The sequence below is a fragment of the Ochotona curzoniae genome, unplaced genomic scaffold (assembly GCF_017591425.1).
Source record: "Ochotona curzoniae isolate NIBS_2020 unplaced genomic scaffold, NIBS_Ocur_1.0 contig_883, whole genome shotgun sequence".
Taxonomy (NCBI): domain Eukaryota; kingdom Metazoa; phylum Chordata; class Mammalia; order Lagomorpha; family Ochotonidae; genus Ochotona; species Ochotona curzoniae.
This window is the reverse complement of record NW_024466599.1, coordinates 66,195,913-66,209,141: the sequence shown is the minus strand read 5'-3', so window position 1 is coordinate 66,209,141 and position 13,229 is coordinate 66,195,913. Positions and strand designations below refer to the sequence as shown.

Below are 13,229 nucleotides of genomic sequence, written 5' to 3'. Positions count from 1 at the left end.
TTGTGTTCACACACAGTGTCCTTGAGAAGCCTTCTGCCTTCACATGAGCCTTTGCTTGCAAAGAACCATTAGTACTAATGGGTCATTTTCAGCCCGTCACTCCATGGATCAAAAGGAGAAGCTGCATCTTTGATGAAGTGCTGAAAGTACATAGGGCTTAGACCACTTAGGGGTTTGCTTTGTTCTCCTCATATGAAAACTCACCAAGGCACTGCAGATCGCTGCTATATGAGAAAGATTTTTCACTACTAAGTGGTGATACTAAGTGTAGCATCAGTAAAGAAAATGAAAATGAATCCTCTACTTACAATGCCAAATTCATTCACCTGTTTGGGTTGATATTTTCTGCTCTTAATTAACGCAGATTATCCATTCTCTTCAATAAGCTCTTAAAAGTTGACAGGTAGAAAGTTTGCTAATTAGAATAACGAGGGATGAAGGCAGGAAATGAGGGCAGGAAGGAAAAGCACTCTAGAATTAGCTCTCTTCCCATTCATTCTGTTATCCTTCCCCTTTCCTGATTTTTTTCTCTTGTGGCCTCAGTCCATCAGGTTCTGAATTTGCACTGTGCTTAGATCCATGTGAATACCATGGGTGAACCTGAAACAAATAAGGACTCAATTTCACTCCTTTAGAAAGTGTCTGTAAGCACGAAGAATACTGTTCATCAAATATGTGGCCTTTTTGAAAAAAAAAAGATTTATTATCTCTTTTTATTGGAAAGGCAGATTTACAGAGAGAAGCTGATATGGAGGGAAAGATCCTCCATCTGCTGATTCACTCCCCAAGTGGCTGCAATGGCCAGAGCTGAGCTGATACAAAGTCAGGAGTCAGGAGATTGTTCTAGGTCTCCCATATGGGTACAGGTTCGAAGGCCTTGGCCATCTTCCACTACTTTGTCAAGTCATAAGGAGGGAACTTAAATATATGGTCTTTATATATAACTTTCAGTATTAAGTTCAACATCTGACAAATCTGAAGCAGCACCCAAGAATCCCTCATTCAGTTACCCATTGAGCTCCATGACTATATTCAATAAGCTTTGTGGAGCTGTGAAATTTCCTAACATTTAGTTCAGCAAATGAAAGCTGGCAGTATTTCTTGGTGTTGATATTGACATGTAAAAATATAAATCCCAGGCCATCATCTTTAATGTTCAAAAAAGGTAGCTTTTTTTGTATTTCTGGAACTCATCTTGACATCTTGTTTTGAACTCTGACACTTAAAAAGGTCAATTTTAGTTTCCTTCCTACCTGTTCTTATATGCACATTACTGGACGGGGGTGAGACTTTCATTTTAACAAATGTTGGGAGGTGGAGATGGCATGGAAACTGATCTCAGAGACTGTGTTGTCAAAAGTCAGGTGCCCACTGAATTGCTGCCTAGCATCTTCAGCTGTGTATGCATGGCCTCTTCAGGTCGGATATTCTTTCCTACTGTCTCTGTGCCAGCATGGGCAGGATTCGATTGCTTCCGTAGCACAGTGGAGTACAGAGAGTTCTGTGGGTCTGTCTAAACTCCTAGCATGTCTGACTTTACCATTCAGTCGTTCCCTCTCTAGTTTCCCACTATGGCCTTTGGCTTCTCCTGAGAACTTTCGCACAGATCCGTGTTATCCCACTAAGCCTACCTGAGGTTTTGACATCCAGCAGGGCTATGTCCTCAAATTAGAAAGCCATGGAGTCTTCTGGCATTCACCCATGACTACAATTGCACGACTATGCTCCTACAACTTCCTCTCCTGCTTGCTCTGCTGGTGAAGGCAGGAGTTTCCACATATACGTATGTTCTGTTTGCTTCATTCCTTGAAGAGATTTGACTTTATCCCTCAAATAGGAAAATAGTTTTTTTTTCTGTCTTTGATTTCTGATTCATGTTATTTTTATGATACAGAAAAATTACAGTGGCTTGGCATTCAAATAAGAGAAAAGAAAAGGAATGAATAGAAACATGGAGGGGAAAAAAAATCAGGTAGTTTTTGGGAGGGGATCCCAGACCCTGCATAATTGTACCCTAAAATTCAAAATAAAAAAAAAATCAACTAGTATTTCAAAAATAGCATTCTTGTTTAAAAAGAAAAAATATGTATTTTTGGAAAGTCAAGTCTGCAGAGAGAAGGAGAGACAAAGATTTTTCCATCTGCTGATTCTCTTCCTGAGTGGCTGCAATGGCTGGAGCTAAGCCAACCTAAAGCCAGCAATGGGTGCAGGGTCCCAAGGCTTTGGGTTGTCATCTTCTTTCCCAGGACATGAGCAGGGTGATGGAGGGGAAGTAGAGCAGCCGGGACACAAACTAGAACCTATATGGGATCCTAGAGTGTGCAAGGTGAGGACTTTAGCCATTGGGCTAACACGCTGGGCCCTCAAAAACAGTATTCCATCTTAGACCAAATATGCTATGCTTCACTATGAAAGGTGAAAATTAATAGTCAATACATTTTGTGCTTATTTGAGATGGAGGAAGTAAGCACATCTAGTAACTTTAGTTTAACTTGCGTAGGAACAGTGACATCTTGGTACCAGACTTAAGAGTTTTAATGTGTCAAGGGAACTATGTCCTTAGATTTTTAAAATTAAATGACTTGGTGCAAGCCTCATTGTCAGTATCGCAATTTAAACTTTCAAATTTGACAATTTTACCCTACTTGGAAGCTAATCGCTTAGTTTAATGTCATTCATTGATTGCCAGTAGTGTATCTGGGTTGCAGACTATGGCATTATCATCCATGGCTCAAGAAATAGTATGTGTGTCAGTTCTTTCTGTCCACTCTCGTGGATCAGAGGGGTCTGTATCAACATTAGGAATGCAGGAATTTTGTGTTATCTTGGGGAAAAATGCCAAAAGGTATGAAGTTGGATTCAATGGTCAATGTGAGAGCAAAAGTTCAAATGGCCATGAAACATTAAGAACTAGTGAAGAGTATGTTCTGAGAACATGTAGGCAGGGGCAGTCTATTATGGAATTTTTGGATCACTACCCAGTTTTCTGCATTGATAAAGCATTTACTAGAGCCAGTGACTTACACCTTCTGAATGTGACCCAAATGTGGTAAATGAGATGTAATAAGGAAACCCCAACGTAAATTGCAAGCATTGTATATATATATATATATATATATATAAAGCTGTGTTCCATAAAGTTGGGGAATTCCAAACCAAGACTTGGAGATAACAAATATGAGACAAAGTTTGCATGAGAGTCTTCAATAAAATTCAGAAAATAAGCCAGTAACTTTGTAACCATTCTCAAGGCATAGGATTGGAAGTAGTGTTACTTTCCCCAAAGAGGAACCACCTGAAGAAGGCTGTGAGGTGCAGTTATTGGCAGGCTTAGGCAGCGAGGAAGGGAACGGAATTAGGAGAATCAAGGATGGCATGGATAATTATTTTAGACATTAGAGAGAACTTGAGCTTCTGTACAACTAAACAACCCAGAATTCTGCAAGCAACAGATAAACTTGGAAATGCCATTGACTCTCTACTATGTCCACCTTAAATATTTTATTTGATTTAATGTTTGTAACAGTTCTATGGAAGAGATGGCACTGTTCTCAATATGGAAATTAGTATACTAGGGGCTGGCACTGTGGCATAGCATGGCAAGTCACCATGTGCAATGGTGGCATCACAAAGACACCTGTTAGTATCCTTGCTGCTCGGCTTCCTTTCCAATTCCCTGCCAACGGCTCCAGAAAAGCAGCAAAGGATGGTTCAGGTGTCTGGGTTTCTGTCACCCATGTGAGAGGTGTAGATGGAGCTCCTGGCTTCTGCCTGTTCCCAGCCCTGGCTTTTGTGGCCATTTGAGGGAGTGGTCCAGCAGGGAGTAGATCTCTCTCTCTCTCCCTCTTCCTCTGTAACTCTGACTCTCAAGGCACATACATGAAAATTTTTTCTTTAAAAATAGGAATGAGTGTACTAATAATCAGAGAGACTTCAGGAGGCCTTAGTGTTGGTACTTACCTGGGCTCAAATTTCAGTGCGAGAGTTAGCATCATGGTTCCATGTAGACACCTCTTCCCACTTGGTCACATCGTAACCTACTCCTTCAGTTTTCTCTGGAAGTAGCTTTCAGAAATTTCTTCTAGTGCCAATGGATTTTAAGTAAAGTGTTGTGTCAGAAATGTGCTTTTCAATTCATATAAGGAAAAGGAACCCTCCCAGTTTTGTTCTCCATCCTGCTGTGTGTTTAAAGTTGATAACATTTTTCTTTTGTGACAAAAACTTTGATCTTCCCACAGGTGACTTGTACATAGGAGGAGTGGCTAAGGAAACATACAAATCCTTGCCAAAACTCGTCCATGCCAAGGAAGGCTTTCAAGGCTGCCTGGCCTCAGTTGATTTAAATGGACGGCTTCCAGACCTCATTTCAGACGCGATCCTCTGCAATGGACAAATTGAGAGAGGATGTGAAGGTACTAGATCTTTTTCATTATACCCTAACCAAGTCCCTGTATAAGTGAGAGCAGTTCTCACTAGCCAGTAAAATTCTAACTGGTTGAACATCAGGAATTGGGCATTCTTACACGTGTTTTAATCTTTGTACCCATACATCTTAAGTTTTCAGACTGCTTGCATGCCTGCATTGGTGTCTAATGTAAAATGGGGTTCTATCTGTGCTTTTTGTTACATACTACTTCTTTTCATTCAATAGTTAATTAAATTAGTATTTCACCTGTTGTGGTGTGATTTAAATCAAATAGATACCTATTTATACCATAAAAATGCCTTGTACCAGTACTAATCGATTAGTTAACTCTTCACTCAACGGAGTCTAACAAAAAATGAAATTTGGATACTGTATTCTCAAATCATTAATTAATTTGTATGTATCTGGCAATAGGAATGTGTCTTGTCAATTATCAGCTTGTGTTAGCAGAAATGGGCGTCTTGCATTACTGAACAGTCGTAATCGGTACTACAAAAAATGTATTAAAATATCTTCTTTGTGTGTGCGCATGCTCTCCTTCAGACCATGATCTGTAGGAGTGTTCTTCTTATTTCTACTTACATTTGGGGACCTTTTTACTTGAACATCCGAGATCATTGAAATAATTCTCCCTGTAGCCCAGAATCATAATTAAATCATGTCATGATTGTATATCTCAGTATATATTGCTACTTCTTTAATGATGTACACAATGTGGACCATTTTTATAAAAATAGTTTCAAAAAATAAAATCTTATAGGGAAATGAAGAGGAAAGAAATGTGAATTTCTATCTTCCACAAGATTATAAATCATTTCTTATCAGTGCAGTCATCCCATTACATATAACAATTAACCTGTGCATATGGGGATTTTTATTTGAAAATAATTTTCTTTCTGCAACATAAGTTTTCCTGAAAAGTCAGGGGAAATTCAAGCTGTGTTTTAATACTGCCAGAGCATGATAAAAGCCTTCATTCCATTCATTTTTAATGTTGCTATCAAATTAATTTTTCTGCTTCATATGTTGGTATAGAAATTTTGTAAAATTAAGAGAAATTACTGTTTTTCCTCCTTTTCCCGTTTTAGTAAATGATACAAAATTGATAAGTGGATGAATTCCCTTGGATAGATGGAAGTAACAGTGTAGGGAACGATTTTGGTTCTTTGAGTTAATATAATTCGTAGGGACATAGGCACTTACTGTGTTTTAAAGAATAAGTTGCTATAAGCTTTTCTTACATGTGTTTTGCAAACAGGCCTTTGTATTAGTTGCTTTTTGTCTCACAGGTACAAGATGGTGGAGGTAGACAAACCCGTAAGATAGAACACAAGACATGCATACACAAAACCTCCACCGCCAGCAGCTGATGTTAGCGGGTGAACATAGCATTTAGTGGGAGAAAGCTGTATTAACAAGGCATATTTGAGTTATTGATATTTGGTGGTGTTTTCCAACATAATCTCTCATACAATCTAGTGAAGATGATAATCATACATCCTCTAGGGTGGCCTTGATCTACTGTATCATCTGAATGTATTTAATAGACGTGAGTTAGCAAGCTTTAACTCATGATGAAGTCTATTTTGTATGATTCCTAGGAAGCATGTTAGATATGTCTATCACAGTTGCAATTGAGATTTACACTTTTGGTTCTGGTGACTAAATTTTGGATAAATTATCTCTAGATTGCTATGTCATGGCATTTCAGTTTAAGCCACTTTGGAATCACTAGATTTCCATATTTTTGATGTTGATATTTTTACTATTAATGTTAAATTGATAAAACATAACATTTGATGTAGTGGCATATATATAATCTCTCTTCATTCCCTTTTAGCGTGTCATATTTGTACATTTGTCACAAGTAATGAACCATATGTAGCTCCCTCAATATTTTTAATCCAAATTTCTTTTATCTCTTCCATCCAACCAAGTCCTTAGTAATTAGCATTCTGTATTCAGCTTCCATTTTTAAGATGTACACAGTGTTATATCTGATATAACCAACTAATATGTTGTCAAGATTTTTTAATCATTCCTACCCTGAAAGACCTGCAAGGCTGAGTCCCTTATGTGCAAAAAACTTCTTGCTCTTCCCTCCATAGTTATTTACTGTTTTTTCATTTCTAACATACTTCAGTAGATGAAAGTTTATTTTATTTATCAAGTATATGTCTGCTAGGGAAGAGACCCTGTCTTAATCCCTAATGTTTCCCAAGCATGAGCCTGTATTAGAATTATCTGGAAAAGTCTTAAAATGCCAGCTATTGAACACCGGCTCGAGGAGTTTCTGATTCAGTAGGGCTAGATAGGAGCCTATAGTTTGTAATTCTAACGAGTTCCCAAATGATGTTGTTGATGTTGGTCTGGGGACTAGACTGTCAGTAACAACTTTGGTAGCATTTTCTTGCTTAGGCGGCAGAAAATAGAGACTGGGAATCAACCAGTGAGCAGGCTCCCCAAAGTACATACATCTTCTCTTACATAGTCAGTGGCACATTTACAGATAGTCCTTACACTGGAACTGTAACATACAGCCCTATGATGCCTTGTATGCTAGAGAAATGCTTTTCTTGGGGCAGACACTAGATAGAGTAGTTAACTTGCCATTTGGAACACTCTTTGGAATGCATATCGCATATCTGAATGCTTACTTCATGTGTCAGATACTCTAAGTCCTAACCAGCTCCTTGATAATGCACGCCCTGGGAGACAGCCGACGATGTCTTGAGTACTTGTGTCCTGACCCCCAGGTGGGAAACTTGGCTTGAGTTCCACACACCTGACCTCAGCCTAATTCATCTCCAGAGATGGCTTTGGGGAGTGAAATTGAACATTAAGATGCTTGTGTCCCTGCCTTTCAAATAAAGGGGAAATTTTTGTGGAAAAGAAATATTTCCTTATTAATTATAATAGCTATCATTGCTAAAGGACTGGCGATAATAAATTAGAGCAATTCTCTAAATAACAAATGAGGCATTACTGGTGTTAGATGATAAAACTGAGTTTCAGAGAGATATTAAGTGATATCCTCCAAGAGTCATACGACTACTAAGAGGATAAGCCAAACTTCAAACCCAAGTTTTTCTACATGGAAGTCCAGACATCTGACTGCTTTCCTCTGTTCTTTATTTGGAGATTTTAGTTTTAATTTCATTTTCATCTCATTTTCAAACATGTGCTTATTTTTAATCATTTAATACAAATGTATTATGATTTTTTCCCAATGATATTCAATGATGAAATGAAAGAAACATTATATAACCAAAGTGAAAAATAAATTCAAGGGCTCTGTCTTGTACAAATGCCTGTTGATGATTAAATGTGGTTATTAAAAGGTGAGTACTTTAAAAACCCTGTCTTGTCAGGCATACACATGCATTTTCTTGTTATACCTGAAAGTTAAAAAAAAAAGTGTCACGGTAACAAAGGCAATAATATCAGTAAAACAGGCCTTCATTCTCACATGGAGTGTTGGCAAGTATTAGGAGCATTGCTCTACAATAAGGGCAGATCCATTTTTAGAATTGCAATTTCTCTGCTTTTAGAGTTTAGCATCATGTGGAAATTGAATTTATGATCACTTTTGGAAAAGGCAAAAGCAAATTATGGGTCTTTGTGAGCTCTTATTACTGCTGTTTTCCATGCTCCACGGGACGGGTGGATACTCAACGATGTCTGACCTGGGCTGGTGGACTGACACCACCTCCTGCTCCTTAGTTGTCCCAGGAAGGAGGATGTGATGGTCAATTGGTTTGAGAAGCTTTATTGAAAAAAAAAATTGACATTCATAATCTGCAACATCACAAGACAGAAGTGAATAGATGCTCTTGGATTGCAGCAACAGCAAAACTAAGCCATTTCTAGCTTTATGATACAGTAGATTAAAAAGAAAATTAGGAACCCGGCTCGGTGGGCTAACGGCCAAAGTCCTCACCTTGAACGTGCCGGGATCCCATATCGGCGTCAGCTCTAATCCCGGCAGCACCAATTCCCATCCAGCTCCCTGCTTGTGGCTGGGAAAGCAGTTGAGGACGGCCTAAAGCCTTTGGACCCTGCACTCACGAGGGAGACCCAGAAGAGGCTCCTGGCTCCTGTCTTCAGACTGGCACAGCACCGACCATTGTGGTCACTTGGGGAGTGAATCATGGTCCAGAGAATCTTCCTCTCTGTCTCTCCTCCTCTCTGTGTATCTGACTTTGTAATAAAAATAAATAAATCTTAAAAAAAAATTAGATCTATTCATGTCTCCAGGAACTGAGAGATTATTATTAATTCTACTCCTCCTTACAAAATCCTTTTTTTGCTGTTTTAATAAATCCATTTATGTAATGATTTTTAAGTCAAAATAGGATTTGCAAAACTGTGGTGTCAGAATTTGAGTAAGTCCACATATATTGGGCTAAATGCAATGTTTTAATGAAAAAATACCTTTACTGAATAGGTTATAATACAAAAGACATTGTAAGGTACAGATTTAAAAAGTGTCTTACAAGAAGATTTAATAATAGGCAAATTGCAGATAATTCTGTGTTATTCACTAACACACCTCAAAGTCTCTCACCACTAATAGAATTTAGGCTGCTGTCTATGTTTTTTTTTTTTAAATAATTGCATTTACTAGAAAATGCTTTTAATTTGTATTCTGATGCTGTTTAACTTGACTGCATTTTCTTTGCTCTCTAAGATAATCCTTCTTAGTGAAGTTTTACTATAATATTCACGAGAAGTGTAGAAAATAAAACAATCATTCAGGTATAAGAAATACAAGCATAACTTTGACATTCTTCAGTGGTATACACCCAATCTGATTAGAGGAAGAATGAGCACGCCCCAGTGAAATCTTAAGAAACTTTGAGGAAGCATTACATTACAGTTTGTTTCTTCCATTCTTCTTGCATGCATTGCAAATGATAATATTCATTTTGATGGTGTGGTAGCATGCCAGAATTCATCTGTTGCCAGTGAAGGGCTGACATCACAGTTTTAAGCCTTGATTTCCAACAGAATGATGAAGGGCTTAGACAGGAAAACAGAACGGCATAATTGGTTTGCTAATGACCATAGCTGACACTGTTTGCACACGTGACAAACGGTGGTGCAGATTCTAAGTAAGTGGCACAGTCACTTTGTTTATGAATTCACATCTGTGCAAGACAGAAAAATACAAAAGCCCTTTCAATTTTCCTTCTTTACATGTCATTCACTCAATTAATCATCATATATAAATAGATATACTGGAAAATTCTAATAAATTACCGCTTTCTCATTTTTGGTTTTTCTTACGATTTATGGCTGTTAATGTTGATTTGCTCGACATAGCATTTTCTTCCCACAGCAGCATGCTTTTTTTGAATCTGAACGTTCTTCTGTGTTGGCCCCATTTCAGTATTGCTTACTAACATTTACTATATTTTGCTTTTTTTTTTTTTAATTTTGCTGACAAAGTTGCATTGATGAAAGCTGACTTGCAAGGTAGATAGCCCTGTGTGTATCAAACAAGACTGAAACCCCATTTACACGGTGGAAAGCCTACAGTAACTTTTTTTTTCTCTTACATTTTTGCAGTAATTGTTGTTTGGGTTCAGACTTTATTTTTTTGTCAACATTCTTGAACATTATGCAAAAAAAAAATCATTCTGTAGCCTAGTTTGCATAAAAGGCTTTCAGTCTTGAATATGTTTGTACAGTGATTACCTCTGGTGCTTTGATCATAGTTTTTTTTTTATCAGTTCTTTGTTTTTCAGTGTTCTATTTATGATTCTTTAGAAATAGACTAGCATTCTTTTTACCTGTATGTTAAATGGGGGCATGTCATTTATACAGACTTTTCCATTATATGTTTAATTGCATGAAATTGTTTAAGCATGCCAGTTGATACTTGCCAACATACCGATCCAAAGCACCAGCAATCATAATTTTATTCATAATTTGTGCAGGGACACTTGTGGATCTTCTGGGGTACAATTGTGCAACTCTGCTCACTTAATTTGCCAATCTTTATTTCAGTCTCATGAAGTTATAATCTCCATTTCTCATAGTGTCTCTGTTCATTGGTTGAGAGTTAAGGAGATCCATTTATTTTCCAAAACTCAAATGGTGACAGAGAATATTGGTGATATAACAAGATAACCTGCTGCCATGATCATACTAGAAGCTGTGTGCTTGCTTTGATTATTGGTTTTTTTTAGTTGATTAATATAACACATTGTGTTTTGCACTTGAAACTAAAAAAAAAAAAATCTTCACCTATAGCTTCTCGGTTCTTAACTTAGGTGTGTGACCTAGAACTTTCAAAACTAGTTTGCACATGTGACTTGAGGTGTTGGCAACTACTATGTGTGATTTAGCTCATGCATAAATGATTCTTTTGATTGGTTTAAAGAACCCAAGTTTCTTTTTGATTGTTTCCCAGGGCCGAGCACAACCTGCCAAGAGGACTCATGTTCCAATCAGGGTGTGTGCTTGCAGCAGTGGGATGGTTTCAGCTGTGACTGCAGCATGACTTCCTTCAGCGGGCCTCTCTGCAATGACCGTAAGTCCTGAGCATGTGCTGACATTTGCTGTTATTTCCTGTTATTATTTGATATCCGGGTACTGAACCTTGGAGCCCTAGTGCTTTATCTGGGTAAGTGGAACTATCGTGACAAAAGAAAAGCAATGGTTGGTTAAGCAAAGGTGTTTTTAAAGCACTGAATTCTTGTTCAGAGCTATTGTTCCCTAAGTACTGTGTTGATTCTTTGGTTTTCAGTTGTTTGTGATCCTTTTGTTCCATTTGTGTGACGAATGTTTTCTTGTTTCATATGTATGATGGTTCTAGTTTTTAAAAGCACCTTTAATTCATGAGGTTATAGCATCAGGTCTGTGCTTTTAGGCGATGGTTACAGGTCTTATGTGTTCTTTCTCTACATTTCTTACAGTCTTTTCCTTTTAAAATAATAGTTAAATTGTGCATCAAGTCCTTGTCTTTATATTTTCCCATGAGTTTCCTGCCTGTTAGTCTAAAAAAAGAATGACAATGAAACACAGCATTCGTATTATATCATGGTGCCCAAGCCATACCATAGCTCACACTGCCTAAGATGCATCACAGCCGTGAGATGGAACTTAGCTATTCTACATGATGACGTTGCACTCGTTAACTTTAAATACACTCACCTTACAGTGCTTTGGCAGCTTGATAAGAACATGTTACACAGAGCATCACATTCTGTGAGAAGACAATATTCTTGACAGAATCTCTTGGTTGTTGAATGCAGTAAATGCTTATTGTTGTGAACGATGCAACATATTTAAACTAAAGCTCTAGGATGGTTAGTTAGGGGATGACATATTTCACAAAGTCTGGAATTTCAAGCAGAGGTTTGACTTAAATATGAATTTACAGCAAGACTGCAGTTTGTTTCGTCTTGACATTTGTGTATTTGAAATTATTGTGTCAACATGTATGATTACAAAATACCAAGTAGATCAAACAAAAATACGTTGTTACTTGAAATATGGTAAATTTTTAGCTATCTCAATATTCTAAAATATTAGCTTTAGAAGGTATAAGCAACTAATATGAATAAAGTGCAAAGCCAAGTCATATATAAAAGAGGCCGTTCATGACCATGTAGCTATGAGAAATGTTAATCTCTATTCTGTCAGTGTCAATAACACTATTTTGAGTTTCATAAAGAAGAACCTAACACAAAGCCTCGTGAATACAGAAACATAAAGTGACACGTATTTTTTTTAAGGAATGGCATACATGCGTTCATATGTGTCCACAGAATACAAACTTCCTGCATTTGCCACTTTCTTGTATAAAAAGATGTGAGCTTACATTGAAGGACAAGAAGGCTGAAAATTTGTTGTGATTTTATTATTGTAAAAGTTTAATCCTGAATATGATCCTGACAGATGTATGATCACATGTGGTAGTTAATAGGGCTCTTTTGGTATAAAAATATTTTTCATCTTGGTAAAGAACGTTCTCTACCCAGTTTCCACCTATTAGAGAACAATTGCCATTTGGTTGTGTCACATTGTCATCCTGCTATACCAGTTAACTGAGAAGAATGTGATTTTCTGTAGGTATCTGTTGCATTTTACCTAAAGGGACGTCCAGCTCTGACCTTAGACATCAGATCTGAATGAAGCTCTTTGGTGACAGCGATGGTGATGACGGTGATAAGCTGTTAGTCATTTTCTTGTAAATAAGCAGATGCCATTCAGTAAGTGCCTTTTGCACAAAAAAAGCACCAGAATAACTTTGGAGAGCTCTCAGAATACATGCATTTTGATTAAATCATTACATCTTCCTGGATTTTCTGGAAATATGAAATGGTTCCTTGGTTGTATGTTAGAATATCAATGATGAGATGTAGGTGAGATGGGAATTAAGCAGTCAATCTTATTTTTATGTAAGTTACAGTTTGTAGAATACCCACTAATAATTGCTATTTTAAACATATCACACTTTCCTTATGTTTTAAACGGGTCATGAAAGCTCTTTTGTCTTCAGTTACGCTTTTCCTATAGGTGGCACAAGTAGAATCCGTGTATATTTTTTAATAAATTATTTTTCTTTATGGAAGCTGACAACATAAAAATAATTCAGAATATTTCATTTTTCAATGAAGTTTTCATGCCTTGCTCAGTTGCCTCTCACATCATAGAAATCCAACAACGGAAAAAACAATCGGGTTGTAAGAACACAGCTTTACAAATGATACTCCTCTTCCTCAAAATAGAACTTGTAAATGTCATACGTCTGATAAGTTTCAAAGAGTGGGTTAGAGTAACTAGGAAATCT

At 37.3% G+C, this 13,229-nt stretch overlaps 1 protein-coding gene across 18 annotated transcripts in view; it reads left to right on the top strand.

The window, feature by feature from the left end:
- Nucleotides 1–13,229, top strand: part of NRXN1 (neurexin 1) — a 1,050,610-nt gene that overhangs the window by 528,224 nt on the left and 509,157 nt on the right. For 17 of the 18 annotated variants that reach the window (XM_040993726.1, XM_040993725.1, XM_040993723.1 and 14 more), the window contains 2 exons: nucleotides 4,239–4,412; nucleotides 10,845–10,964. In XM_040993726.1, coding sequence (XP_040849660.1) covers nucleotides 4,239–4,412; nucleotides 10,845–10,964 — 294 coding nt within the window. Of the gene's footprint in view, nucleotides 1–4,238; nucleotides 4,413–9,877; nucleotides 9,905–10,844; nucleotides 10,965–13,229 lie in introns of all 18 variants that reach the window. The other variant, XM_040993727.1, reaches the window with a different exon arrangement.